At 62.5% G+C, this 26,884-nt stretch overlaps 1 protein-coding gene across 2 annotated transcripts; it reads right to left on the bottom strand.

Annotated features, from left to right (window-relative positions):
• Positions 1-1,022: 1,022 nt before the first annotated feature.
• Positions 1,023-25,145, bottom strand: DOK7 (docking protein 7; the record flags this gene model as incomplete). Of its 2 annotated transcripts, XM_079713263.1 has the most annotated exons (7): positions 1,023-1,738; positions 2,573-2,689; positions 4,479-4,598; positions 12,326-12,526; positions 14,569-14,799; positions 24,974-25,019; positions 25,116-25,145. In XM_079713263.1, the coding sequence occupies 7 exons, from the start codon at positions 25,143-25,145 to the stop codon at positions 1,023-1,025; spliced, it is 1,461 nt and encodes a 486-aa protein (XP_079569389.1). The 2 variants fall into 2 exon arrangements, with proteins under 2 accessions (XP_079569389.1, XP_079569390.1); XM_079713264.1 differs by lacking the exons at positions 24,974-25,019; positions 25,116-25,145 and having other exon boundaries at positions 4,479-4,704; positions 12,326-12,432.
• Positions 25,146-26,884: the final 1,739 nt, after the last annotated feature.

The following is a 26,884-nucleotide window of genomic DNA, read 5'->3' as shown; positions in this document are numbered from 1 at the left end:
GAACAGACAGGCGAGGCCTCTCCCTGCTCTGTGACCCATGGGCCAAAGGAGGCCGAGCCCCTGGATTTCAGAGACAGTTAAAGGCCCCACTGGGAGGGCCAGGGTGGGAGGTGGACAGAGCTGGCCACATGGAAAAGGACAAGACGATAAGAAAAAACAATTTTATTTCCAGGCTAAGAATGTATTACAAACAGTGTCAGGTTTTAAAAATGTGAAGAGCAACAGACGGCTTCAGCCAACAGTGAAGGTACAAAGCGAAACAGTTACAGGTGAGCTGTGTGCGGGACGCAGCCGGCCGGAGCCCAGATTGGACGGACACGGGCCTCGCCTTCCACGGGGGCGTCTGGAATCGTAGCGCGAATGGACAAACCAGGCCACGCAGCCAAAATCCATGCAGGCGAGCAGGCTGAGCCGACCACAGAGGGCGTGGAAGAAGCACGATGCCCGGAGGCGACCCACCGGCAGTGCCTGGGGCCCCTGAATGCGAACGGACAGCCCGAGCCCTGCATCCTCTGGTCCTGACCACCAGCCCTTGGCTCAGCCAGGAGGGCGGAGGGGGGCGCCCGCTGCCCGCACTGTCCCGGGGGCTCCTGGCAAGTGACTCCGACCCTGCCCTTCCCCGCCCGCCCCTCCCCCTGGAGCGCGCAGGTTCAGGAAGCGGCGGCTGTGAGTGAGCCGTCGGGGTCCTGGGGTCTGGACAGCCAGACCCCCAGCAGTCCCCGGGGCCTCCTGAGCCTCAGCGTTCCCCCCAAAGGACAGACCACCTGTGCACGCAAGCAGGTGAAGCCCCTCGGACACACAACGCAACGCGTAGGGAGGTTAGTCTCAGGCTCCTGTTTGACTTAGGCACCTGGTCCTTGGGCTCTGCTGCCCCCGACCCGGCCCCCCACCAGCCTCCCACCTTCCAGAACGCACTTCCAGCTGCGTCCGCGGCCCTCCCTGCAGGCTGGATCCCCAGGCCCCCAGGCCGCCCCACCGAGCCCAGCCCCAAGAGGGCACCACCCACCACGCAGCCACCGCCCTCAGGGAGGGGCATTTACCTTCAGTCCTCCGCAGACGGGACACGCGGAAAAGAGAGCCGGAGGGGGCCCTGCGTGGGGGGCGCCCGCTTCCCAGGGCTCGCCTGGCCCCGACGGGGCCTCTGTCGCCTGTCCCCGCCGTCGCTCGCCCAGCCAGCCGGAGGGACACCCCGCCAACGGACGGCCGCCCGAGTCCCCGGCGGCTCCGTCGCTGGCACTGCCCTGTGTGGCAGGGGGCTGGTCCCGGGCCACCTGGCGCAGGCTGCGGGGCGTGTCGTAGTGGGGCCGAGGCGCAGTGGGCACCTGGTACTCGGCCGCCCCGGGGGCACAGGCGCACAGGCTGGGCTCGGGCACCCCGCCTCCCGGCAGGCTGAGCAGGGAGCCCAGCTCGTCAGCCCCGCGCCACACGTCCAGGCTGCTGCCTGCGAAGGACGAGAAGCTGCCCGAGTAGGAGGAGTGGCTGCCCGTGGCGATGCCGCTGTCCGAGGAGCTCTGGCGGCCGACCTCCTGCAGCTGCCGTGGCCGCAGCGGCCTGGGGGGTGGCCTCGAGGCACCCGCTACGGCCTCCCCGGGGGCCTGGGCAGCCGCCAGCCCAAGACCCTCCGGCGACGCGCCCGCCGAGGACAGGGACGGCTCTGGCCACGGTGCGAGCCGGCTGCTGGCGCTGACGTCCGAGTGGCTGGCCTCTGACGACGAGCTGGACAGGCTGCGGTCGTCCCCTGAGCGGAGAGTCGGGGGCTGAGACGCCTGTGGGGCTCGGGCCGCCCGGGGTGGGCTGGGGAGCCTCGGTGGGAGCTGATGTCTAGCCCCCCAACGCCCCTGCCCTGCTGAGGGCCTGTGCTCTCTGGTCTCCAGTCGCCACCCTGGGATGGCTGACCCACACCCTGCCTGGACCTCCACACCCAGCGTCACCCAAGATGGCCCCTTCGCCCACACCAGTCCCCTCCCTGCCGTCCCCCTGGGAACCAGACGTGAGCCCCTTCTCCAGGAAGGTGGCAGCCCGTGCACACCTGAGCACCCAGCTCTAGGGGCCTGCACGGAGAGGCCACCATCCCCGCTCTGCACCCGTGGGACTGGCGACAATCACACAGGACAGAGGGCCCGCAGAGCTCCCCCGCCTCTGGCCCAGGAGACCCCAGTGTAGCCCACCACCCACCACCCCCGGGAGCTGCAGCGTCCCCTCGAGGGCTGCCGGCCCTTTCTGTCCATCTCCCCGCGGAGCGCAGCAGCTGAGGGGCCTTGCTCCCGGCAGCCAGCACCCCTGAGCCTTCTGTGTGGGCACAGACGGTGAAGCCACAGCCTCACCAGGCCACACCCCGGTGGCTGGGAAGGAATTCAAACCCAACCCGCCAGCCAGCACCCATGGCGGCACCGTGCTTACGATCAGCATCCAGGCTGGAGCTTAGTGAGTGTGGCATCACGAGTGAGAGAACGAATGGACGAACAGAGGGAGGGGCATGAATGAACGAACAGGAGCTGGGAGGTTGCCTTAAAGGGGCAGCCCCAGCCCCAGGGCCACTGGCCCTCCCTCACGGCCCAGGCCATGGCCCTACCTGCACTGCCCGGCCAGCCGGAGTGGGAGAGGAGGCTGAGCCGCTTCTCCAGCTGCAGGGCTTCCAGGGCCTCCTGGGCCACTCGCTCCTCCACGGCAGGGCCCCCGGGGCTCAGGTCTGCAGCAGAGAGGACAGTCAGCGAAGAGGCGGCCCCAGCCCTGTCCCCGCAGCCCACCCACTGCTCAGGACATCACAGTTACCCCAGCCAGGGCCGTGTGGACCTCGGTCCAGTCGCAACACCACGACAGAGCCCCTGGGAGCCCCAGCTCCTCCCCACGCCAGCACCCCAGCTGCCAGACACCAAGCTCAGGGTACTCAAACCACCCCCGTCCAGGTCCCCGGTCATCCTGTGTCCTGGGCCCAAGGACAGCCCCCCCTGGCCACCAGCAGATGTCCCATGCCCCAAAGCGGACAGTCCTGCAGTGGGTCAGGACACTGGCACACCCTCCTGCTGCTGGTGAGGCAGCAGAACGCTGGCACTGGACAAACTCACAGCCCCACCACTTGCCCTCCCTGAACCTCACAGCCATGACTGCAAAACGTGGGAGCAGAGACAGTGCACGCCACGCGCAATGGGACCAAGATGGGAATGCACAGGACATGCCTGGGGCAGGGTGGACCCCGGAACTCTATCTTCTCCCCTTCCCCCTCCCCACTGTATGTGAGGCAGGTCCTGCCTCTGGGCCTTGGTGCCCAAGTGGGTCTGACCGAGCAGTGGTCAGCTTGAGAAGACACCCCCAAATCTCAGAGTGTTAAGGCTGCTGACCCAGTGGAGGCCACATCTCAAGAGTCCCCAAAGATCACAGTCTTTCAACACGACACCGGCCAGGCTCAGCGAGCAGGGACCCACCAGCCCCATCCACACCCCAGCTGTCCACACCTGCCCCATCCACGCCAGCCCCCGTCTGATCCCGGCCACCCACACCACTACCTGCGGCTGCAATGCGGGAAGCCGCCAGCAGAGGGCGCTGCCGCACCACCCAGCAGAGCCCGGGCGGCGAGGCTCTGGTCACATGAACTGCCTCCTTCCTCCCCAGCCCGCCCCCCACCCCGCCCCCCGGGCCCGCCTGGGGGGTTGCGGGGCTGAGGGGCCCACGCTGGGAGAAAGGGGACCTGGCACGTCGCCAGCCACTGTCTCCCTAGGAGGTCCACCTGCCCCCGACCTGGCTATGGTGCCCATGCAAGGAGGCCACGGATGTGAGCTCACTGACCACCTGCTGCCCGGCCACAGGCCTTGGTCTGCCACCTGGACAAGGGGACAAGCACTGCCTCACTGGGGCGAGGGGAGTATCGGTGACCCTGGGAACCACCCACCCAGAGGGCCTCGGTCAAAGGAAGCTGCGATGACAAGGACCAGCCTTTGTCCCTCCCATGGGCTTGGGCCTCCTCGCCCTCCCCGAGGGGAGGGCAGACCTCACCCTGTGGGAGGAAGTGCCCAGGTAGCGTGGCCCTCCGCGGTCCAGCGCCATCCCTGGTCCAGGACTCCTGAAGAGCAGTGTCCCAGCCACAGCCAGGGAAGTGGGAGAGAAGACCAGGCCAGCTCATGCAGCCCTGGCACCTACCAACCCGATGCGCTGAGACCCCAGCTCACAAGGTGACTTCCAGCCCGAACTCTGGCTCCCACGGAGCCAGTCCTGACCCCAGCGACCTCAGGCGAGGGCCCAGCCCAGGTCTGGGAGACGGGCCGGCTTGGAAGGTCTTCGGGGTCTCGGGCTCGGGCCTCTTGCTGGCCCACCTGGTGCAGCTGCAGTAACTGTCCCAACCAGAAGCCTCGGCCTCTGAGCGTCCCAGCAGCTCAGACCCCATGGAGGTGGGGCTGTGCCGGTGTGAATGCCCCCGGGAGCCCGAGATCAAGCAGCCCACCTGACCCTCCCACCAAGCCAGGCTCCCCAACTCCGGCACCCACCTGGGAGAACAGGCCGCAGCCCAAAGGGGCCCTTGGTCGGGGAGATGCCGCGGACAATGCAGTCGAACAGGAAACTGATCTGCTCTCCCTCAGCCGAGGACAGGAAGAAGACCCCAGCCCCTGCAGAGGGAGGACAGACCCCGGTGTCAGCCTGGCCAGAGCTCGGGTCGGTGGGGCCCCTGCAGGGTGGGCTCAGGGCCGCTGGGCGGGGACTGCCCACAAAAGCCTGAGCCAACCCGTGAGACCTCCCCCCGAGCACCACAGCGATGTCCCCACGGCACTGTGGTGACGTGAGCCATGCAGGCGGCTCAGGCCACAGGCCGGCTCTCCCAGGCCTGAGGGCACCATCCCAGCCCGAGTCCGGGCTGCACAGCATCAGCAAGGTGGGAGAGGGCGTCCTGCCCGCTGGCCCTGAGCCGTCAGCCATCTCTCGTCTCCCGGGCCGGTGAGAGGAGCTGGGGCGACTTCTGGAGGTTGGGGGTCACGGAGGAGGCCGGGGAGGGTGCCCTGGCTGCGTGGAGAGCCCAGCAGCCCCTCCCTCTGGCCCACGCTCCTTTGAGGGGTGGGCGGGGGGTGCACGTCCAGGAGGGCGGCTGCGAGAGCTGGTTTCCTCACCCGGGCTGTGGCGAGGGGAAACTGGCAAAACACAGGCAGTGGCACCTGCCCTGCAGACGAAGCAGCCTGGCCCACCTCAAAGCCCCTCCCCTCTTCCCAGGCTCGTTTTCTGGGTGGGGGGCACTGGAGCCCCTGGTACGCAGTTGCAGGGCTGAGGTCCAGCCTCGGGGCTCGCACCCACAGAGGTGATAAAAGACACGTTTACATACTGAGATACGGGAAAGTCATCGTGGCTTATACACGAGTTCACTTGAATTTGATGCTAACTAAAATAGCCTATTTGTGGTCTATCAAATTGTACATCTGCTTTAATTATTAGAGAAAAGGGCACATCGACCAGCAGTAAAGACTGTCCATGTTAAACATAAAGATTAAATAAATGTCCCTCCTCCTGGGGCACCAGCGCCCTCCTCCTTCAATGGTAAGCCTCCCTCCCAGGTGCCAAGGCCACGCTGACTCTCTGTGTACGCGCTGGTCTGTTTTTTTATTTTTATTATTTTTTGAAACCTTGAAGAAATGTCACCCTGACTTCTTTGATGTTCTTTGTTCTAACAAGATATAAAACTGTGCTGAAAACCCTGCTTTTCCAGAGTCATCTGGGAAGCAGGTTTCCAGGCTAGTCCTCAGTTTGGCTCAAATAAAACTCTTTTCTATTCTTATTATTGATGGTTTATTGATTATTTCCATTGACAGAGGGGAGGCCCGGCTGGGATCCCAGCCCAGGGGGCTCGGGTGGAGGGGGCACGTGGGCCTGCAAGATGCCAGGGCGGAGAGCGGCCGCAGGGCCCTGCGCTGGGCCGGAGCCCCGCCAGCGTGAATGAAGTCCCATGGCCGAGTGAATGGGGACACCGGGTCACGGGGTGTCACCACACAGGAATCCCTCGGTGCCTCGCCCTCCTCCCTCTGCCCAAAGAAAGGCCTGCTCCCTCTGGAAGGAGGGTGCCCGGGGGAGACGGGGAAGCGGCACACTAAAACTGTCCCGGTTACGCTCGCCGGCACTGAATCCCAGGGACCCGGGCCAGTCCCACACGTGGTGAGGCCGCCGTGCCCCTGGGCGGCCACCAGGGCCCAAACCGGTGACGCGCCTGCTCGAGAGGTGAGGAAATGGACGCCCAGAGAGGGGCCATGTCCTGGCACCACGGAGCGTCTGACCAGACGCAGAGCCAGGTCCACCCTGGGGGCCCCCAGGGGCACCCACAAGGCTCGCTGCCCAGAGGGGCTGGGTTGGGGGATGGTCCCTCCCAACCTAGAACTCGAGCCCGGGACCTTGGCCGATGGCGGGCAGGCAGGGAGAAGGCCCCGTCCCGGCCACCCCCGCTCCCCGGGGCCAGGCCTCTAATCCGGAGCTTACGGTCAGCTGGCAGAGGCCTCGGCACAGTCAGTCCCCCGACTATAAAAAACCACATTACGGGGGGAGCGGAGCCGGTGGCATTCCACGGGCGTCTGTGAGCTCCCGAGCCTGAGCCGGCCGCCACCCGGCCTCCGCGGCGGCTCCAGGGGCTCCTGTGGGGGGCCGTGCGTCTCTGAGGGCCCGCCTGAGCCTCACAACCAAGGGACAAGGCCTCCGGACCCAGCGGCGACCTCTTGCTGCCCCGTGGCTCCCCTCCCCACCCCAGGCTTTGGGGGCAACAAGCTCCCTAGGTGTGCCCGGCCTGCCTGACACACCTCCCCTGGGGCGGCCGTCCCCCTCCACGACTCCCCTCAGCCACCCGTAACACCCCTTCGCCTGTTGAGATTCTTCTCGGGTAACATGGCCTTTCCTGACGGTTCACCCGGTGATGCTTTCAGGGGACACCTCCTCTGGGGCAGACCCCCCGACCCTTTACCTCCCGGGTCTGATGCTGTCCCAGCCGCCAGGCCCAGCACCTTGAGGCAGGACCACTACTGAGTCGTTCGCAGTCCCCTGTGTCTAACCCAGGGCCAGGCGCCCAGGAGACCCCCACGCTCAGTGTGGATGGAAAGCAGGGCGTGGAGGCAGCCAGGCCCCCTCCCATCCCCAGGGAAGGGCTCTCCTCATTTCTTGTTTGCTCGTCTATTTTGGGGGAGGGGAGGCAAGCTAGGGCCCGGACCCATTTTGCCATGTTGTACCGGTGTGGTCACTGCCACGATGCCCCCCGTGCCTCCTCTCATCCACGTCCGTGAATCCTCCACCCCGAGGCGGGGCCACTCCCCTCTCCCGGGGTCTGCGCCACAGGAAGTAACCGAGGGGAGCTCCTTAGGGTTTGGGGCCGAGGCCTTAGGGGCTGGAGACCCCCACGTTTGCTCTCTTGGAACCAGCTACCCTGTGAGAAACCTGGGTGTCCTGCTGGAGGGCGAGGCCCCGGAGGAGAACTGAGGTGTCCCGGCCAACAGCCAGCACCAGGGCCCCAGGCCGTGCCTGAGGCCACCCACCAAACGCCACTGCCCGAGTGACCCCAGTGCACCATGCGGAGCAGAGAGAGCCCTGAGAGCCCTGCCCAGACCACTGACCCACGGAATCGCAAGACAGGAAACAGCACTAAGTTTGGGGTGTCTGTCCCGCAGCAATAAATAACACGGGAAATTAAAGACGGAGGAGACAGTCCTGCGGAGCAGGAAACAGCCGCCTGCGGGTTCACGGACACACGCTGTGGATCCTCAGGGGTGCAGCAAAACTCGCCCGCGTTATAAATATCTCCAGTGGAAAAGCATCGTGTTCAACTCAAAGATTCACCAGCCGTGAGAAAGAAAGGCCTTCCTTCAAACGTTCAATGAGCCCAGTTAGATCCCGGCCGATTCCCATCTGAAGTTAGTCTTTAATCTCCAGTGTCCAGACCTTTGTCACTGGACCCTATTAAGAGCTCAGTCCCCAGCTCCTCAGAGAACAAGCATTCCACCCTCTGCTGACAAAGACCCCACGGTGAAGTCCAGTCAAGGACAGAGTCTGAAGGCATTGGAGGACTTTCCTGCCGAGAAGGTCCTAGAAAGCTCAAGTTCAGACAGCACTGATTATCAGTCAGAAAGTTGGCACAGCTAACTGAGCCCCTTGGGATATTATTTTGCACAGAGTTTCCTAATAGAGTAAAACATCTAGTAATTAACGTTTCATTTGTCTCTGCCCTTATTTGGGGAGAAAGAAGCAAAGTTCAATGAAATAAGTTCTTTCGAAATGAAGTTTTAAATTTCACCTGATCATTTCATACCCACTCGGAGGACTATTATTTAAACAGCAAAGAAAAATAAAAATAAAACGAAACCGAAAACAAGTGCTAGTGAGGATGTCAAGAAACTGGGCCCTTCGTACACTGTTGGTGGGAATGTAAAATGGGGCAGTCGTGGGGAAAACAGTGTGGCAGATCCTCAAAAATTTAAACAGAGAACCATCATCTGATCCAGCAATTCTACTTCTGGGCACACACCCAAAAGAATTAAAAGTAAGGTCTTGATGAGATATATGCATACCCACGTTCATACCAGCATCATTCACAATAGCTAAAATGCGGAAGCAATCCAAGTGTCCATCGACAGATGGATGGAGAAACAAAATGTGGTCCATCCATACGGTGGAACCTGATTCAGCCTTAAAAAGGAAGGGAATTCTGACACCTGCTACAACGTGGATGAACCCTGAGGACACTACACTGAGTGAAACAAGCCGGTCACAAAAGGACAAATCCTGCATGATGCCATTTATATGAGGTCCCTAGAGTCATCAAACTCAGAGATAGAAAGTAGAATAAAGGGTGCAGGGCTGGGCGGGGAGAGGGGATGGGGAGAGAGTGTTTAATGGGGACAGGGTTGGGGAAGATGAAAAGATTCTGGGGATGGTGGTGGTGATGGGGGCAGGATCATGTGCATGAATGTGCTCACCGCCACTGAACTACATGCTACAAGTGGTTTAAATAGTACATTTTGTGTTATGTGTATTTTGCCACAGTAAAACTAAAACAAGCAAGACAAAAAAACAAACAACTCCTCCAGGAAGCAGGCTCTGTCCCATCCTCAAGCGAGCCATCTCCCCACCCTCTTCAGCCCATCCCATCCCCATCCGGGCAGGAGGCAGCCACACAGTGCAGGCACCTCACATCCTCACGGCCGCTGCTAAATGCCAGCCGCCTGCCCTGACAACACCGCCTGCACACAGTGGAGATGTGGGATGAGGCTCGCATGCCATCACATCCAGATGGTCCCAAGAGGCCACCCTGCAGGTCCCCAAGGACAGGAGGACACAGGGCCTGCTTTTCTGCCTAGGAGGAAACAGACTGAAGCAAAACACCCCAAAAAGGAATCCCCGAGTCTGCTGAGAGCTGAAAAGTGTCTGGTCCCGCCCCACTTAACCCCAGTGCCAGGCAGGAGCTGGGCTGGATGACAGCAAAGCAGGGCACACAGTGTGGGGTCAGGTCCCCCCAGTGCCAGACCTCGGCTCCACCACGCTCAGAGGGACAGGCCAGGGCAACTCATGGACAGCTCCGTGCCTCAGTTTCCCTGTCTGTAAAATGGGGATGTGCACACACCACATAGGGTTGGTGTGAGGACCTAGAACCCCATGAAGTATGGGGCCCTGCAGGGGGGTCTCTTGGGGTGACTATCACCCCAGCCCCATCTCTCCCTGGCCCTGTGCAATTGAGGCCTCCCTGGACACCCAGATTGTCACCTCCCTGGACATGCAGAGCGCCCAGAACCATCCCTGTGTGCAAATGCCATAGTGGACTACAAAAGGGTGACAGATTCTGGGCCCAACTTCCACCCCCAGAGCAGAGACTTCAGGGCAGAGGGCTGAAATCAACCACAAACCTGTCAGAAATGTGACAGGGGCCCTAGATCCCAAGGGGAGACTCAACCTCCAAGTATCAACCTGAACAGGTTCTTGACGGGGCCTCTGCACGGGCTGCAACCCAGCCTGGGACGCCTGCCCCACCCCCATGGGCAAAGCAATGGACCGCTCAGCCCAGGCCCACCCTGCTGGGACCCTCGCCTCGCCTCGCCCTCCTCCCCGCCCACCCCAGGCTGGCCCGCCCTCCCTCCCCCTCTCACTCACCGCCTTAACATTCCTGAACCCATAGGCCCTGCCCACCCACCCAGCTGCTGCCCACAGCAGGGCCCTGCCTCAGCGGATCCACATCTCGCACCCACTCACAGCCCCTGCCTCCATCCCGTCTGCACCCTGGGGCCACAGTTGTCGCCCTCAACACAGATCTGTAGGTGGCACTGTCCTGCTCTAGCACCTTTGATGGCTCCCTGCTACCCTGGGAACACAGTGCAAACTCTGGTCCAGATTCCTCCTCTTACCTCACTTCTGCCACCCCGCACACACTGTTCCCGTCACTCAGCAGAGCTTAATGTATGGCTGGAGCACCTTTTCTCTTCCCCCCAGCCCTCCCTACCTTCGGCGGCTGGGCCAACTCCTATTCACCCTTCAGAGGCCACAGTCAGGTTCACCTCCAGAGGGCCTCCCCAACGCTCCCGGGCTGGGGTCTGTGGCCCTCCCCGGCTCCCCTTGTGCCCCCGAGGATTCTAAACGCCTTGTGTCCTCCCACATAGGCTGAGTCCTCCCAGCCGTGTGCTCCCAGCTCCAACCCCTCACCCAGTGCAGGCCACAGAGAAGCCCCTGAATGCATTCCCTCCTCCCCAAGATTCCTGGGTTTCAAGACCAGGGCTCCAGCAGTTCCAGCGAGACCAGCATTTGGACCACGAAGGCCCAAAAGAGGCACTTAAGGGCTTCTCAGAGCTGGGCAGGGGTAGCAAGACGGTCTCTCCCTAGTTCAGAGCTTCATCTTTTACGCACATATAAAAATCATTTAAAAATGCTCACTGCACCCCAAGGGACTGACAGGATGGCCTGGACCCCGAGGAGCTAGGGAGAAGGAGAGGGGGAGCAGCCTGCACAGACTCAGGGGCCAGCCTTGGACCCCCGCCCACCACCACCTGCTGAATTCCTCAGTATCCGAGGACCCCGATCCTGTCCGCAGCCGGCTCATATGGATGTGGAAATGCCCTTGAAGTGCCCTTGACAGGACCTGCCAATGTAAAGGACGGGGACTTCCTCTGGGGCCCCTCATCCTAGAAACTTCCATTCATGCTTAGGCCCTGTTCAAATGCCCCCTGGCCCTCTCCAAAGCCCTCCCTGGGCTCCAGACCCCGGACAGACCCTACTCTCCCGGGCCCACCATTCTCCCTGCCTGCTGAGCCTGTTGGTGGGGAAGGGCCCCCAAATCTCTGTGCCACCCTCACCAGCATGCCCTGCCCCTGCCCTGCAGCCCTAAACACACACAGCGGGCCATGACCACCCCAGAGAGAGAGAATCGGGCCACGCTGGGGGACCTCAAGCTCCCGGCCACCAAGCCCAACCCCCATCCGAATAATCTGAACAGGCTGTCGTCCATGTGGAGGCCACAGAGAGGACACGTCCACCCACGCGGTACCCAGAGCCACACAGAGCCCCCCGCACACCTGCCAGGTCCTGGTCACACCTGCCCGACCCCTCCTCCACACTCTACAGGGCCCTCTCCTGACATCCAGTCACTGATGCCTCAGGATGTGTGAAGGGGGCCAGGGTCGAGTTACTGCTCTCTGGAGTGGTCTGAGGCTGAGGGCCCAGGGGGTGTGGGCTGGGGGGCCCAGGGTCCAGGCTGGGACCTGCCCCAGGGGAGAAGATGTTGATTCCTTACATCCAAAACCCTCCAGGGCCTTCTGGGGACTTTAACCCACTCTCTGTCCCGGTGCCCAGAGACTCATCGAGATCTGGATGCTGGCACCTTCACAGTTCAGGTGACCCCTGTCGAGGGCTGAACGGTGGCCTCAAAGGACAGGTTCACATCCTGGAGCCTATGGCTGTGGCCTTATTTGGAAAAGGGTCTCTGCAGGTGTGCTCAAGTGAAGGCTCTCAGACAGACCATCCCGGAGTGTGGGGTGGCCTTAAACCAACCAACCAACCAACTGAACCACTTTGCTGGACACCTGAAACTAACCAACCAACCAACTCCCCAACCTGATGCTCTGTGACCTGGGACGTAGGCCCATGAGCTGCCTCCGGGTGGCCCATGCACGGGCTTCCTGCGGGAGGGGCCCTCCTCTCAGCCTCCAAGCACCCACCCTCCAACAGCAAGAACAGAGACAGCTGAGGGTCTGGGTTCGACGTTAAAAGACATAACCCTGCCGTGTCCCTGAGAGGCCAGCTGCAAGCAGGAGGGTCAGCTCTGAACCACGGTCGGGCCGGGAAGCCGGGAGGTCTGGGGCTGCCCACGGCCCAGGTTCCCCACGGCCCACATACTTACAGTACCCACACCTGGTCCCTCCTTCAAAGATGAACCCGCTGGGCACGGCCCCATAGCGCCGGAGGTCCGACAGCTTCCACTGCCCCGTGACGGCCGGAGGGACGTCCCTGGCCACGACGAGGATGTCATTGCAGAGGTGCAGGGTGGCGGGTCCGCTCTCCAGCTTGGTGCCTGGAGCCACGGTCACGTGGAACCTGTGCACTGAGGGCGGGGCAGGGGCGAGAGGGCGTCGCTGGGGCAGAGGCGGGGGAGGGGGGCGCAGCATCCCAGGGTCAGCTCAGAGGGCAGGTCTGCCCCGCCCCGCCTCCCAGCACAGCGTCCAGCCCCGAGGTGGCTACACTCACCTCTCCCATCCTCAGGGGGCCCCCTCCCCATCCTAACTCGGCCCCGGCGAGCTCCAGTAAAAGCTCACATGCGACTCCTGGTAGGTCCGCGGCCTCAGAACTCCTGTTCACAGCACGTCCTCTGAGAACCCCCGCTAAGGGTAGCTGCTGTGGTCCCATTTCAAAGATGGGGAAACGGAGGCCCAGGAGGCCCAGCCTCCCGTTGGTCCGTGGAGAGTCTAAGGTCTGCCTCACAGCCCAGCCTGACCGCAGGGATGCTCGGGAAACCGTGGACCCCCTTCCCTCTCCAGTTAGGGGTTCTCCCTGGCGCCGAGCAGGACAACTTGCTCCCCGAGATCTCATCCGCTACCTCGGCTCGGCGCTTTGACCCTGAAGCCCCTCAGCAGGATGGTCTTCTCTCCCCAGATGCCTCCCACCTCGGAAAGGGTGCACCCCGGAGTAGCCGGGCCCAGGAGTGGACAGTGGCCTACCCGCCCATGCCCACCAGCCTCATCTCCAACCCAGAGGGGCCCAGTCCCAGCCCCACCTCCTCCTCCCTGAGCCCCACCCAAGCCCCTGCAGTGGGGCGTCGAGGGGCTCCTAGGCAAGGAAGCCCTGAGGGCCTGCCATGCCCGGCCCAAGGAGGACAGCGACCCCATCAGTGTCCTGGTGATTTCTGTCAAGGTGCCAAGACAGGGCGCCAGCTGCCTCTGTGCAAGGGCCCTGCCTGCCCCGTAGCAGAAAAGGAGCCGTGCCCTGAGCCAGGCTGAACTGGCAGGAACCCCCAACCGCAGAACTTTCTGGAAAGGTGCGGCTCTTCCCTTCTGCCACTGCATCCCCTCACTGAGCCGTCCACACATCCCCAGACTAGGGGACTGCTCTGGGGGTACCCGGAGGTGGGAGGGGCCGCAGCCCCCTAGCCGGGCTGGGCTGGCTTGAGGTGAGCAAGGCTCTTACCTGGGCACAAAACAGTGGCCAAGATCACTGACATTTTAATGATTATTTAAACAACAAAAATTAATGCAAAAAGCCCACGGTGAGCGAAACAGCAAATGTGTGAATCGAGACCAGGCTGGCTGTGGTGCTGGGGCAGCTGAGGACGGGAATGTCTGAGGGTGGCTCGGAGCCCAGCTTCACTCTAAATTCTGACACTTTATTCGTCACGGGCTTTTGGCTTTAATTTTGAATTTTTTAAATATGGTGTTAAAATATCACAAGTTTCGAGATAAATTAGGACGTGGGGGTTAAAATATACACACTACTATATATAGAATGGGTAAACAACAAGAACCTACTGTATAGCACAGAGAACTATACTCATTATCTGTAATAAATTATAATGGAAAAGAACATGAAAAAGAATATACGTATATGTGTGTAACTGAACCACTTTGCTGGACACCTGAAACTAACACAACATTGTAAATTAACTCTACTTCAATTTAAAAAAAATTTTTTTTAAATATCATGGGTTCTGATGGCTCAGCTGGGGGCCCGCCCACCTCAGCTCACACAGCCGGGTGGGCAGCGGGGCTGAGAGGTGGGCTGGGTCCCCACATCTCCCAAGAGCACTCCCTGCACCCCGCTACTCCCCTTGAGGGACACCGCTCCTCCTGCTCCGGCTCTGGGCTCAGGCGGCCCGGTGAGAAGCAAAGGGCAGCACTTGCAGATCACTCTGCTTAGCCAGCCGCCCGCTGGGGCTAAAAGCTCTAGTTCAGATGAATGGGGTCAAGTTAGGGAGCTCAAGAGGGGCCAGCCCCCAGCCCCCCGCCCCAATTGTGGCCGAGCAGAGGGCGCTCAGCAAGCACTGGGCTCCGTGGCCTGGAGTCGCGTCCTGGCCTCTGCAGCCCGTCGGTGAGGCCTGCGGGACACTGCAGGACAGAGGCTGGGCCCCCGGAGCCCTGCACCGGTGTCACTCACCCTCACCCAGCGCGTGGCGGATCCGGGCGTCCCAGGCGCACATGGCCTCCCGGCTGTCGAAGCCCAGCATGACGGCCTGCGACAGGCAGACGATGGCCAGTGTGTGGGCCAGGCCCTCGTAGGGCAGGCCGGGCTCCAGGCCGCAGATGTCCTCCAGTGCGAGGCTGCTGCGCTCCCGCATCCCTCTGGCTCGCTCTGACCTGTCCTTGTAGGCCAGCATCAGCAGGCAGTCTGCGGAGGGCGCGGGGGGATGGCGTCAGGCACGCAGGCCCAGTGCAGCTACTGCCCCGTCCCCAGCATCCCCTCGCCCGAGAGTCTGGGCCCCAGGCACACCCCGGGCAATTCCCCGGCCACCCTGCGCCTCCACCTCCTCGTGTGCAAGAGGGTGACCCCACCCACACGGCCCCGGGCCACACAGCGGAAGTGGGCTCAGAACCCCCCCTGGCTGGCCCGCCCACCTGACTCTGGCCCCCAGCCAGGGCCTCCAGCCTGCCCCAGACCCTGGGGCCACGGGGGCCACACTCAGGCTGCTAGCAGGACAGCACGGAGCCTGCCCAGGGACTCAGGCCTCCCGCCTCGGCCCTGCAAGGGTGGCTTCCTGCCACACCCAGACCCACTTCACCTCCTGGATTTCTCCATTTCCAGGGTGTGACCCGGACTCCAGAGCCGGGAAGGGGCAGGAGGACCACTGGGCTTGGGTCCCTCTGCCAGACCCGATACGAGCCGCCCCCGAGAGCCTGCAGGGGACGCGCCAGAGTCTGTCTCAAGTTTCCATTTCCCTCAACACCCTAATCGCTGTGCTGGTATCCCCGGCGCTCCTGGCCGCCTGTGTGGCCCTGGCGAACCGCCCTAGATCAGAGCACGAGCGACCCTCCTAAGCGCACCCACCACGGCCGCCGCCCCGTCTCTGATGAAGGTGAGGAGTCCAGGGCCTAATGTGAACACCTGAACACTGAAGTGTCAGACTGCCCTGAGCCCCGCACGGACGCTCGACGATCAAGCCCCCTCGTCCGGGCAGGAGAGGACAGAGGAGCGGGCGCAGGAGGACGGCAGGGGATGGAGCGATGAACTGCTTTCCTCCGGCCCAACCCCCGAACCCTGGAAAAGCAGCCCCACAGACCCAAGTGACAACCAGATCACAACGAGCTTGACTCAAGACTCATCTTTGCCACCAGATGGAGAACAAGGGTGGTGCTTCCTGCCTGTTTGCCATCAAACCACAGTCACAGCCCCTTCCTTATGAAGGCAGAGGGTGGACAGTCTGTCCCGGCCACCCACCTCTGCCGTCGTCGGGCGTGAAAGCAGCCCCAGGCAGTACATAGATCAGCCTGGGTGACTGGGCTCCGACACGCCTGTATTTACAAAATCTGGGGATTGTGATGGGGGAGCTCCACTTCCTATCTGAGACCCTGTTTGTAGTGTTTGAAATGCTTATGTCAGAGAAAAGCAAAGATGTTCTCATTTTGAGGGAAACAAACAAAATCCCAGAACCCACAAAAACCCATCTGCCCACCCAAGGGTTCCAGCGTGTTCTCTCCCGAGCATGGCTCCCTTAGGAAACTCGTGGCCCGGCCCGGAGAGAAATTAGTCACACACGTGGCATGCAGGGCATGTGTTGTTATGGAAGTGTTCCCTGATGTGTCACCAGAGGCCCAAGAGGTAAAAGCTTGGGGAGGCGGTGAGCACAGAAAGACTCCCAGTAAAAATGTGTGTGGACAAAGGGAAGCCACCGAGGCAGCTAGGGAAGGGACCACGGGCCTGGGGACAGCCCTGCCAGCCACACGGGCTGCCCCACCCCCAGACACGCCGACCCCTCCTGCCACTCCTCTCCCCAGGGAAGGCCGGCATCTCTCGGTGGCTTTTCTAGGTAGCTGTCTGTCCCCTGTCTATTTCCAGTCTCCCCACTCCCCACCCTGGAAGGTGAGCTCTTGAAGGCAGGCCCTCTTCTGCTGGAGCAGTGACAGCCCCATCCCCTGGCACAGATGAGGGTGAGGGCCTTCTGTCACAGGAAAGACCGTTCGCTTTAGTTGTGGCCTTAACAGCAAGGCAGGGCCAGACTGTCACCTCTTTGTTCTAGGAGTTATGCTCCCAGTGATATAGCCAAGAGCAAGGTCCATAACCCTTTCTGTGAAGAGTCAGACAGTAACTGTTTTCGGCTACGTGGACCACGCAGTCTCTGTCACAACTACTGAACTGCGAAAGTAGCCACAGACCACACATAAGTGAATGGCTGTGTTCCAATAAAACTTTATAACAGAAACAAGCAGCGGGCCGGATTTGGCTCAGGGCCCTGGTTTGCCGACTCGTAGTCTAGAGCCTAGTTTGCTACAAGCCCCTGTGTCGCCCCATACGTCACGCTCCTCAGACGCCTCCTGCTGCCAAGCAGGTCTTGCCACCCTGGACGCCTGCACTTGCAAGGCTGGCTTGGGGACCTACATGCAAGAGCCAACATGTGCCCCCAAGACCCTTTTCCCTGGGCTGGTGCAATCTTTCTGGATCCTGGCTCTGTCTGAAATGCAGCTCACATCCTACTCCTTACAGAGATCTGAGAATCAATGCGTACCCTCGCCCGCTTGCAGTGGGGTGAATGGGGGCTCCCCAAAAGACATGTCCATGTCCTGACCCCCCAAATCTGCAAACATGACCTTTTTTGGAGAAAGGGTCTTTGCAGATGTGAACAAGGTAAGGATCTCAAAATGAGTCACCCAGGATTATCCGCGTGGCCCTAAATCTAAAAACGAGTGTCTTGGGACTTCCCTGGTGGTGCAGTGGTTAAGAATCCGCCTGCCAATGCAGGGGACACAGGTTCGAGCCCTGGTTCGGGAGGATCCCACATGCCACGGAGCAACTAAGCCCGTGCGCCACAACTACTGAGCCTGCGCTCTAGAGCCCGCGAGCCACAACTACTGAAGCCCACGCACCTAGAGCCCGTGCTCCGCAACGAGAGAAGCCACTGCAATGAGAAGCCCGCGCACCGCAACGAAGAGTAGCCCCCGCTCACCGCCATTAGAGAGAAGCCCACACGCAGCAACGAAGACCCAATGCAGCCAAAAATAAATAAATAAATTTATTTAAAAAAAACAAAGACGAGTGTCTTTATAAGAGACAAAAAAGGAAACATGGATGCACAGAGGAGAGGCCACGAGAAGACAAGTCAGAGGGTGATGTGCCCACAAGCCCAGGAGGCCTGGAGTTGCCCGAGCCGGAGGAGGTGGGAAGGGTGCTCCCCAGCGCCTTCAGCGGGAGAACGCTGATGGATTTTGGACTTCCAGCCTCCAGGACTGTGATACAGCACATTTCTGTTGTTTCAAGCCCCCCAGTTTGTGGCAATTCATTACTGCAGCCCCAGGAAGCCAACACACCCTCAGCGTCACTGATTTCATTTTACATATGAACAGAAGAGGGTGAGGGTCGCGGCTGTGTGACAGCCCCATCTTCTGCCTGGTGGAAGCTGCCCAGAGTCACAGCCGGGCTACAGCTGGCGCAGCTGCTGTCCAGCCACTCAGCCGGCACCCTCCAGCCCCCCCAGCACCCTCCAGCCCCCCGGCACCCTCCAGCACCCCCGCAGTGGGCACCTTTAGCTGAGGCAGAACTCTGCTCCTGGGAGGGGCGTGGGTGGGGCCCTTTGATGGGCAGCTGCTCCACCCTCTCTCCCTCCTGATCACTTCGGGCCATGAATTGATCCTATTTTGAAAACCTGTTCTGTGAGGAGCGCTGTTTAGTGGAAAGCTGTTCAGTACCAGGCACCGGAGAAACAGAAATTCTCAGGTCTAGGCCTGAGACAAAGCAGGTTGTGCCCAGGAGAGACAGCACCAGTGCCCCCAGGGAGCAGTGACATCACCAGCCCTTCCTGCAGACGCGCCACACAAAGGGACACGGGAGCCTGCACCGACTGGCCAGCTCCACAGGGGACCCTCGCTGGGAGCACCCAGGGCTGCGCCCCTCGCAAGAAGCCCAGCGAGGCTGGTCACTCGGTGAGGTCTCCCGGTCAGCTGCCAAGGGAACATCACTGGCCTCCCCACCCCGCGCTCCGGGCCACCCACTCATGTGGCCGCTTTCTCTCCACGCGGGCCGCGAGGGCCTGAGGATCCCGCTCACGGCAGCACCCATCCAGCTGAAGTGTGGAGCTGCAGGGGCACAGCCAGGCTGCAACCTGGCCCTGGGAGCCCGGACTCCAGGGGTAAGAGATGAAGCCGCCTCAGGGCCTGGGCGGCTCGCTGCCGGGGCAGCTCTCGGCCAGGGGTGGAGGGGACTGGGGTCATCGTAGTGAAAGGAGGCACGGATGGGGCAATGACAAAAGTGCCAAAGATTAAACCAAGGGTGTGCACGCAGAGGCACAAACACACACTCCTGTGCACGTGCACAAACAGCCACACACTTGATCACGCGTGCGTGCGTGCTCACACACGTGCTTACACATGGATACCTGCACGCTTGCACATACACACGCACACACTCCACCACTGTGCACGGGCGCCACCGTGGGGACCAGCTGACTCGGTTCACGTCCCACATCCGTGTCTGGGAACCCGTCCCTCAGCTCTTAGAGCCTCTATTTTCCATCTGAGAAACGGACGCCATGCACCCTGCGGAGTCAAGGCAACAGCACAGCCCCAGCCTGGCACACAGAGGCCCTCGGTGACTGCCACGCACCAGCAAGCACAGCATGGGATGAGCAGGGACCGCGGCCTGGGGCCGGGGACATTCCCCGTCACCATGAAACCCAGGGGAGCGTACCCGCCTCGGGTCAGCCCACCCCTGCCCTCTTCTGCCCGTAGTGGGCCACTGAAAGACCCCCAATGGGGCTCCTCGGAACCCACCCCACCTCCTTTTCCGTCCCTCAGCGGGGCGGCCTCCCCCATAGCCCTCAGCCCAGTTCATTCCACTCACAAACAATCCGGGGACCCAGGGGACACAGCCCAGCTTCTGCGGAGCTGAAACCCAAGAGGGGAAACGCTGAAAAAGGTCGATAAAGAAGAAAACTCTGAGGAAGAGCTGTTCAGGGGACCGGCATTTGATGGCAGGGGTAGACGGCATTTGGGGGTGGACGGCATTTGATGACAGCGGTTGTCATGGGGCCTGAGCACAGGGGTCAGAGTCTCTTCCAAAGGGACAATGGACTCCCAAGGGATATAAGGCGCCAGCCCGGCAGCACCTCAGGGAACAGTATTGTGCTAGAGGGAACAGCCAGTGCAGAAGCCCAGAGGCAGGGACCCAATGGGCAGGGCTGGCATGAAGGGAGGGGAAGAGTGGTCCAAGGTGTAGGCGGGCTCCAGCCAGGTGGGCCTGCTGAGCCAGGCCAAGGCTGCATCCCAGCACACCAGGGGCCCTGAGAGCTGTGAGCAAAGAGGGCCCAGCCTGGCTGCGTGTGTCGAAGGGACACGGTGACAGCAAAGCTCCAAGCCCCTGCAGCTGTCCAGGCCAGAGGAGCTGCTGGCCTAGGCCGAGCAGAAGAAAGGGGGCCCAAAGCTAGGCTCTGTGGTAACCATGGTGACAGCGGGAGGGGGGGCCTTCCCTCTGCGGAGGCAGCGCTAACTCATGGGACCTCTTGGTGGGTGGATGATGGGGTGAGGGAAAGGAAGAGGAGGGTGATGCTGGATTGGGGAGGGGGGCACCGGGGGAGGGGGTGCGGGGCCGGGGGCAGGGGGCAGGGTTGGGGTTCTGTCCCGGACATGTGAGCCTGAGAGGCCCATCAGACACCAGGCGGCGTGCACACAGGCAGCTGGACACACGCGTCTGAAGATGTAAAAATAACCATGGAGTCAGTCATGGGCACTCAGGGCGTTTACAGCCCGGGGCCGAGGGCCTGGGGAGGGTGGGTGGCCGTGAAGACGCAAACCTCCGGGCCTTGTTGGGGCAGGGGGAGCTGGGAGAGGAGACGGAGGTTGACGCCCACCCACGGGACACAGCTGGAGGAGCGGCTGTTGGATTTAGCCCTCGGAGGTCACAGTGACCTTGGGCAGTGCCTTCAGCAGAGCAGCTGGGCAGCGGCCTGCGGGCAGCCGAGCACTGGGGATGGGGGCTGCTGACCGGGCCTGCCAGCCGGTGCCTCAGGCTGAAGCCCAGAGGGACCCCCCTCTGACCCACAGGTCCAGGCCTGTTCCCGATCCAATTCGGGGGGAAGCGCGTGCACTGTGTATGCAGGGCGCAAGGGGGCTTCACGGGCACCCACAGGCAGGCTACCCCAACCTCACCAGCAGCAGCGGGAGTGCACGGTGCCCCAGGCCCAATGCACACCCACCACCCATCCACCCTCCGCAGGGACCAGCTAGGACTCGTCCAGGGCACACAGTTGGTCCGAGCAGAGGCGAGACCTGAGCTCAGGTGCTCCGATTCCCAGTCCGGAACCAGGGGCTGCAGGAAGCCCTGGCCCCCTTGTCGAGGTCTCCATGGGGATGGAATGGCTAGCCACCACGCACACCCTGTCCTTGAGTGCCTGCCCAGCCCAGGACTGAGAAGTCACGCCCATTCTGGGGGACACAGCTGATCCAAGGCCAGAAGGTGGGACCGGAGAAGGGACCCTCCCCACCATCACCACCTGGGACCCCCAACCTCTCGGAATGCGCCCACCTCAGTTAGCAGAGCTGCCACTGCACAGGAGAGGCACGGGCACAGGCCAGTGGGACAGCTCAAGCGGCTTAAAGGGCAGGTGTCCCGAGGCCCCGGTTCCCGGGCAAGTTTGCAGGGCCAGATGTTGCCAAGAGTGGCTGGGCTCACAGCACCTCACCTGGCAGGTCCCAGCCCCTGCCAGCCTGCCTGTGAGGGGTGATGCTAAGTCAGGGACCTGCCCTCCAGGAATTCAGCACCTGTCTGAGGACAGGGATAGGAAGAGGATACTGAACTAATACCTCACCTTCAGTGAAAGGAGCAGGTGCTGAGCCCCCAGCTGGCCAAGGGGCTGTGGGCAGGAGGCAGCACCCAATCATTTGTGGGCCAGACCCCTTGGGTCAGCAAGTCTCAGCCCCTGTGCCTATAATGAGCCCCCAAAGGCCCTGCCAGCTCCAGGAGTCAGGGTCCCTCCCGGTGGCTTTTCTGGGCTGAATAAAGCCCCAGCAGCTTGCACAGGAATTGGTGAAGCAGGGCCCTCGGAGCGGAGGGCCGGGGAGTCGCCCTGGCTGCTCAGGACCCCTCTGGGTGCCTCACCCGTGGGTGGGCCGCCCCTGCCACAGGGCAGCCACGTGAGAGACACCCCTCCCACCATCCTAAGCCTCAACCCGGGGAGGAAGAGAGAGGCTGCCCAGGGTCACCAGGGGTGGGCCCAGACTACCCTCGTCTCAAGGGAAAGGATCGAGGCATGAATTCTCTGGCCAGGACAGAGGTCGAGACCCCAAGGAGCGCAATCCCACCGAAGTATTACTGCCTTTTATAAAGATTGTTACTTCTTTCAATAAGAGGTTTTCCCTTTCATCACTTTAAGTGAGGACACGGGGGCGGGGGGAGGGGGAAGCTGGGGCGAAGTGAGAGTGGCATGTGGACATATACACACTACCGAATGGAAAATAGACAGCTAGTGGGACGCAGCCCCACAGCACAGGGAGACCAGCTCGGTGCTCTGTGACCACCTAGAGGGGTGGGGTAGGGAGGGTGCGAGGGAGACGCAAGAGGGAGGGGATATGGGGATATACGTATAGGTATAGCTGATTCACTTTGCTATACAACGGAAACTAACCCAGTATTGTGAAGCAATTATACTCCAATAAAGATCTATTAAAAAAAAAAAAAATCAGGGCTTCCCTGGTGGCGCAGTGGTTGAGAGTCCGCCTGCCGATGTAGGGGACACGGGTTCGTGCCCCGGTCTGGGAAGATCCCACATGCCGCGGAGCAGCTGGGCCCGTGAGCCATGGCTGCTGAGCCTGCGCGTCCGGAGCCTGTGCTCCGCAACAGGAGACGCCACAGCAGTGAGAGGCCCGCGTACCGCAAAAAAAAAAAAAAAAAAAAAAAAAACCCAGAGCTTTTCCTTCCTTCCACTAACTAAACTTTATTGTAAGAAGAATAAGTGGTCCTGGTTAAGAAAAGCAAAAACAGGAGAAAAGACCCAAAGCGGAGAGGGGCCCTCCTACCCCCCACCCGCCTGCAGCCCCTGATTCCCTCCCAACCTCTCCTTGTGGGCCCTCCTGGGAAGGAAACGCTTTTCAAAAACAAGAGTCCTGGGTTTTCATGATGGGAAGGCAGGGCGGCCCCTCCTCTCTCCTTCCCAGGCTCCCCCTTGGCTGCAGCCAGGATCTGGGGAGTCTTAGCTGTGGGGACCCCAAGTACGAGGACCTGCCCCCAAGGCCACCTGAGGGATCTGGTCTTCAGGATAAGGGGGGCCAGGCGGCTGCAACCCTCCCAGCCAGGCCCCCCAACACACTAGAGAGGGGCCAGCTCATCAGCTAAGGGCCAGGGAGGGGAGAGCGAGGAGGGTCCAGAGCCTCTGACCCATCGGGGAATCGCGGCCACTGGCACCGGCCGGGAGGGAGAGAGAGGGAGGGCTGGCGAGAGCCGGGCAGTGGCCCGGCGGGGTCAGCTTGGCAACTCCGCCTCAGGCCAAGCACCCATAAGAGGATGACCGCGGCCCTCGTGCAGTGTGAGGATAAAGGGGGCGCTGCTAAGATAAACGGCAGTGACAGCAGGGGTTCTGAGACCCTGGGGACCAGGACGTGAGATGCAGGGCTCAGAGGACAGCAGCCCAGAGGGGCCGCGTGTACCTTCCACTACCCCTAATCCCCTCCCCGCCCCAGTCCCCGGCCGAGTCCTGCCCGAGTGCCTTCCCCCTCTTCTCCGCGACTTCCCCTCCAGTCCAGCCCTGGCGCCCGCCAGGGCAGAGGAGCCTCTTCCCCGACGCCCCCGGCTCTCTACCGCTGGGCTGCACGTGGTAAGACCCAGGAAAGGCCCAATGACCACAAGGCCACTTACAGACTCAGAGTCTATGGTGTTGAGGACCCACTGCAAACTCCCCTGCAGTGCATGAGGGCCCCCTTCACAGGTGACCTCCAGGGCCGGCCAGAGCTCACCTCTCAACTAGCGCTCTCGGATACTGGCATAAAATCCACCACCAGGGGCTGCAAATCACTACCCCCCTACCAAGAGAGACAAGGCCTACCCCGGGACTGCTCTTCGGGTGGGCCACCTGTCCCAGAGGCCGGCACAGGCCCTGGCTCACCACCGTCCCGGCAAGCAACCCCCAACCAACAGCCAGCCCCCTGCCTCGGGCCATAGCCTGTTGGATCAGCACGGCCTTCACCCCCGCCTCTGCCACCCTCAGCTGGCCGGTGTCTCCATTCCCTGCCGGCTGGGGACCCCCTCTCTCCAGCTCTGACCCCCCCACCCCCACCAGGCGTCCCTGAGCTCCCCAGGACTAGGACCCCACAGCTACTGACGCAGGGGCTGCGCATGAAAGACTGATCGGCTGAACAAAGGGTGCACGGAGCCCAGGCCCCCTTGGAGGGGAAGCTGAGGCCCAGGCAGGAGGTGAAGTGTGTCCGTGGCCAAAAGCAGACCCTTCTATCGCAACCACGAGGCTCCCAGAGCCGGCTCAGCAGAAGGGATGGAGGAGGGGAGCCGGGAGGGGCACAGGGAGGGCGCCCTCCACACCCTGCCTGGGAAATGGCAGACACCCCAGGCGTCCCGGAAGACTCTCGGGCAGCCGGGCACGTGTGAGGCAGCGTGCGCTCACACCCCCAGCATCCCACACAGACCCCCGGGGGCCTGGGCCGGCTCCAAGGCACCTGTCTCCGGAAACAGCTGCAGCTGCACAGCTCAGAGCCTCCGGCCGCTGAGCTGGAGATGCCCGGCTTCGGGGCTCCCAGCTGGCTCCTCCGGGCTGGGGGGCCGGCTCCGCTCAGGGGGCTGGGAGGGGGCCGTCCTCTCCTCCCGGGACGGAGCCCACACACAAGGTAGATTTCACTCTTCTCGTTCCTACCTGGCGGCCCAGCCTCGGCTCCACCTGGGGAGCGTGGAGGGGCCGCCTGGGGTCAGCGCTGCCCAGAACACCCATCCGCGTTTGGATTCAAAGACACGACTCAATCCCCAACTGGGGCAGAACTTTCTGGGATGCTCCCTGCTGCGTGATGGGGGAGGGGGCCAGAACAGGCTCCCGCCCTTTCGCCCCTCGGGACTCCACCGGCTCCCGCAGGCCCCTCCGAGCCTCAATCCGCCCTTCTGCCAAGGTGGTCCCCGCCCCGGGCCTGGAGTCTGAGATGACGGCTCCCGGGCCCGGTGCGGTCGCGAGAGGGTCTCGCGTCCCGGCGTCCGCGGCAGGCGCAGGCCGAGGTGAGGCCGGAGCGCTCTCCGGTTACAGCCCTCGGCCCCGGCGCCGCCGGCTATTTCGGGCGAGCTGGCCGCGCTCCGGGCCGGCCAGGCGCAGGAGGCCGCCGCCGCCCGCCCCGCGCCCCGCGTCCCGTGCCCGCGCCCCGCGCCCGCTCACCTGCCACCGGCGACGGCTTGCGCAGCACCAGCCACCTACTCTTCCACTGCGGGGACAGAGGGAGCGTGAGCGGCCGCCCGCGCCCCACGCCCGCCCCGCGCCCGCCGCGCGCCCCGACCTTCTTGCCGTCCCGCAGCTTGACCTGGCCCTCCACCAGCGCCGCCTCGGTCATCTTCTGTCATGGTTCCCGCGCGCCCGCCGCGCCTCTCCCTGCCGCCCCGCGGCCGCCCAGCCCAGGGTCACTTTCAAAATAGCTCCGGGAGGGCCCTGCGCCGGCCGGCGGGGCGGGCGGGGCGGCGCGCGGGCGGGGCGAGGTGCGCGCCCAGCCGGCCCTGCCCTACCCGCGCCCCGCCCCGGCGCTGCGCCCCGCGGCACCTGAGGCCACCTGAGCGCCCTCCGGAGCCAGGCACACTGCGGGGCTCGGCCGCTGGCGCTCCGGCACTGCTCACCCCGGTGCGGGGCTGGGGGGGAGCGGGCTCCCCTCCAAAAGCAAAGGAAACGCCCGATGGGAAGGGGGCGTCTGCGCGTCCAAGCGCTTGGCCCAATTTTAAAGTGAGCCTCAACCGAGCTGGCTTCGCCCTCTGGCACCTGTCCCTCCCACCACCCCGAGCTGTCACCAGACACCGCTGACCACATAATGACCGTGGGTCGACCCTGGCCGATACATTGCCCCGCCCCCCAGCCCTCCAAGCCCCCTCTCTGCTCCCCCCAGACCACCCCCACTCCCCAAGCAGGGTGATGGAGGGGGGTTCATTCACGTTCCCTGGCAGCAGGAATCCCAGGGCAGGTTGCTGCCCAGTAGTGAGTGGGACCACAATGCCGCGGTCTCCATGTCTGGTTCCCCCTTCCCCCCAGGGCTGAGAGCTATCCCTCCGGGCAAGGATGGCACAGAGGTTCTCTGCTGCTCTATAAAGGCCCCCTGAGAGTCCCCTTTGCAGCGGGGGAGCTCTGACCTTCTGGATTTCCCCTCCTCCACCCTGTAGCTCCAGTCCATCTGCCCGGGTTCTTTGGGAACCCAGGTGGTTGGGGGACCCGGCAGGTCTACATCTCAGACTTCAGCCTCCATCTCTAAGACAACCTCTGACATTCATGCCTTCAGGAACATGCAACAAGACGAGGGGCCAGTGGCAGAGATGGGGCAGCACCCTAGAAAAGCGAGGAGAAGCAATGTACCCTACTCGAGGTCCCACCCTAAGGGAGCTGATGTCCCGCCGGGAGGAGAGGGGAGGGGAGGGCTCAGTGGTGTCCTGTTACCCTGAAATCCGCATGGGCAGGAACAAGTGTGTGCATCTTCATCCCATCCAGGTCTTGCCTCTCACGGAGGAGGAACTAACGCTCAGAGCTGCGGGCGCCTCCAGGACTGACCCACGTTGGCTGAGCCCCAAGCAGGGCACAGGATCCGTGGGGGCAGGCAGAGCCCTGGGCTGGAATCCCAGCTCAGCAGCCACCATGCTGGGCACAGAGAGGGCCAGGTCCATCCTCTCTGGGCACCCACTCCCCCTCCTCACTGTCCCTGGGGAGCTGAGAAGGCAGGTCCCTGGTGGGCACCAGCCTGATTCAGATGCCCTGGGGATGTGTTGCCAAGGCGTAATGCAGAGCAGCGTCACACCAGGCCCAGGAAGTAGCTCTGTGTCTCCTGTGTCCCCTCCTCCGGCACCACCTCCAGCGGCACCTGTGCAGCCACCAGCCACCTTCTGCAGAGCAGTTGCCCGACTACAGAGCCTCATTCATGCTTCCCACACATCTCAGGCCCCCAGGGGCTGGCCCAGGACAGCCGGCGTGGAGCCGGGTGGCGCTGGGGGCTGTGGCCACCAACACATCCGCCGCCCCAGGCGCCTGGCACTTGGTCATCCCTGCAGGGAGGGTCAGTGCCCTGCTGCATTCCCAAGCGCTGGACCCGACCCAGGCTCC

Source organism: Hyperoodon ampullatus (genome assembly GCF_949752795.1).
Source record: "Hyperoodon ampullatus genome assembly, chromosome: 1".
NCBI lineage: Eukaryota > Metazoa > Chordata > Mammalia > Artiodactyla > Ziphiidae > Hyperoodon > Hyperoodon ampullatus.
The sequence above is the reverse complement of the archived record's forward strand: the minus strand, read 5'-3'. Positions and strand labels throughout refer to the sequence as shown.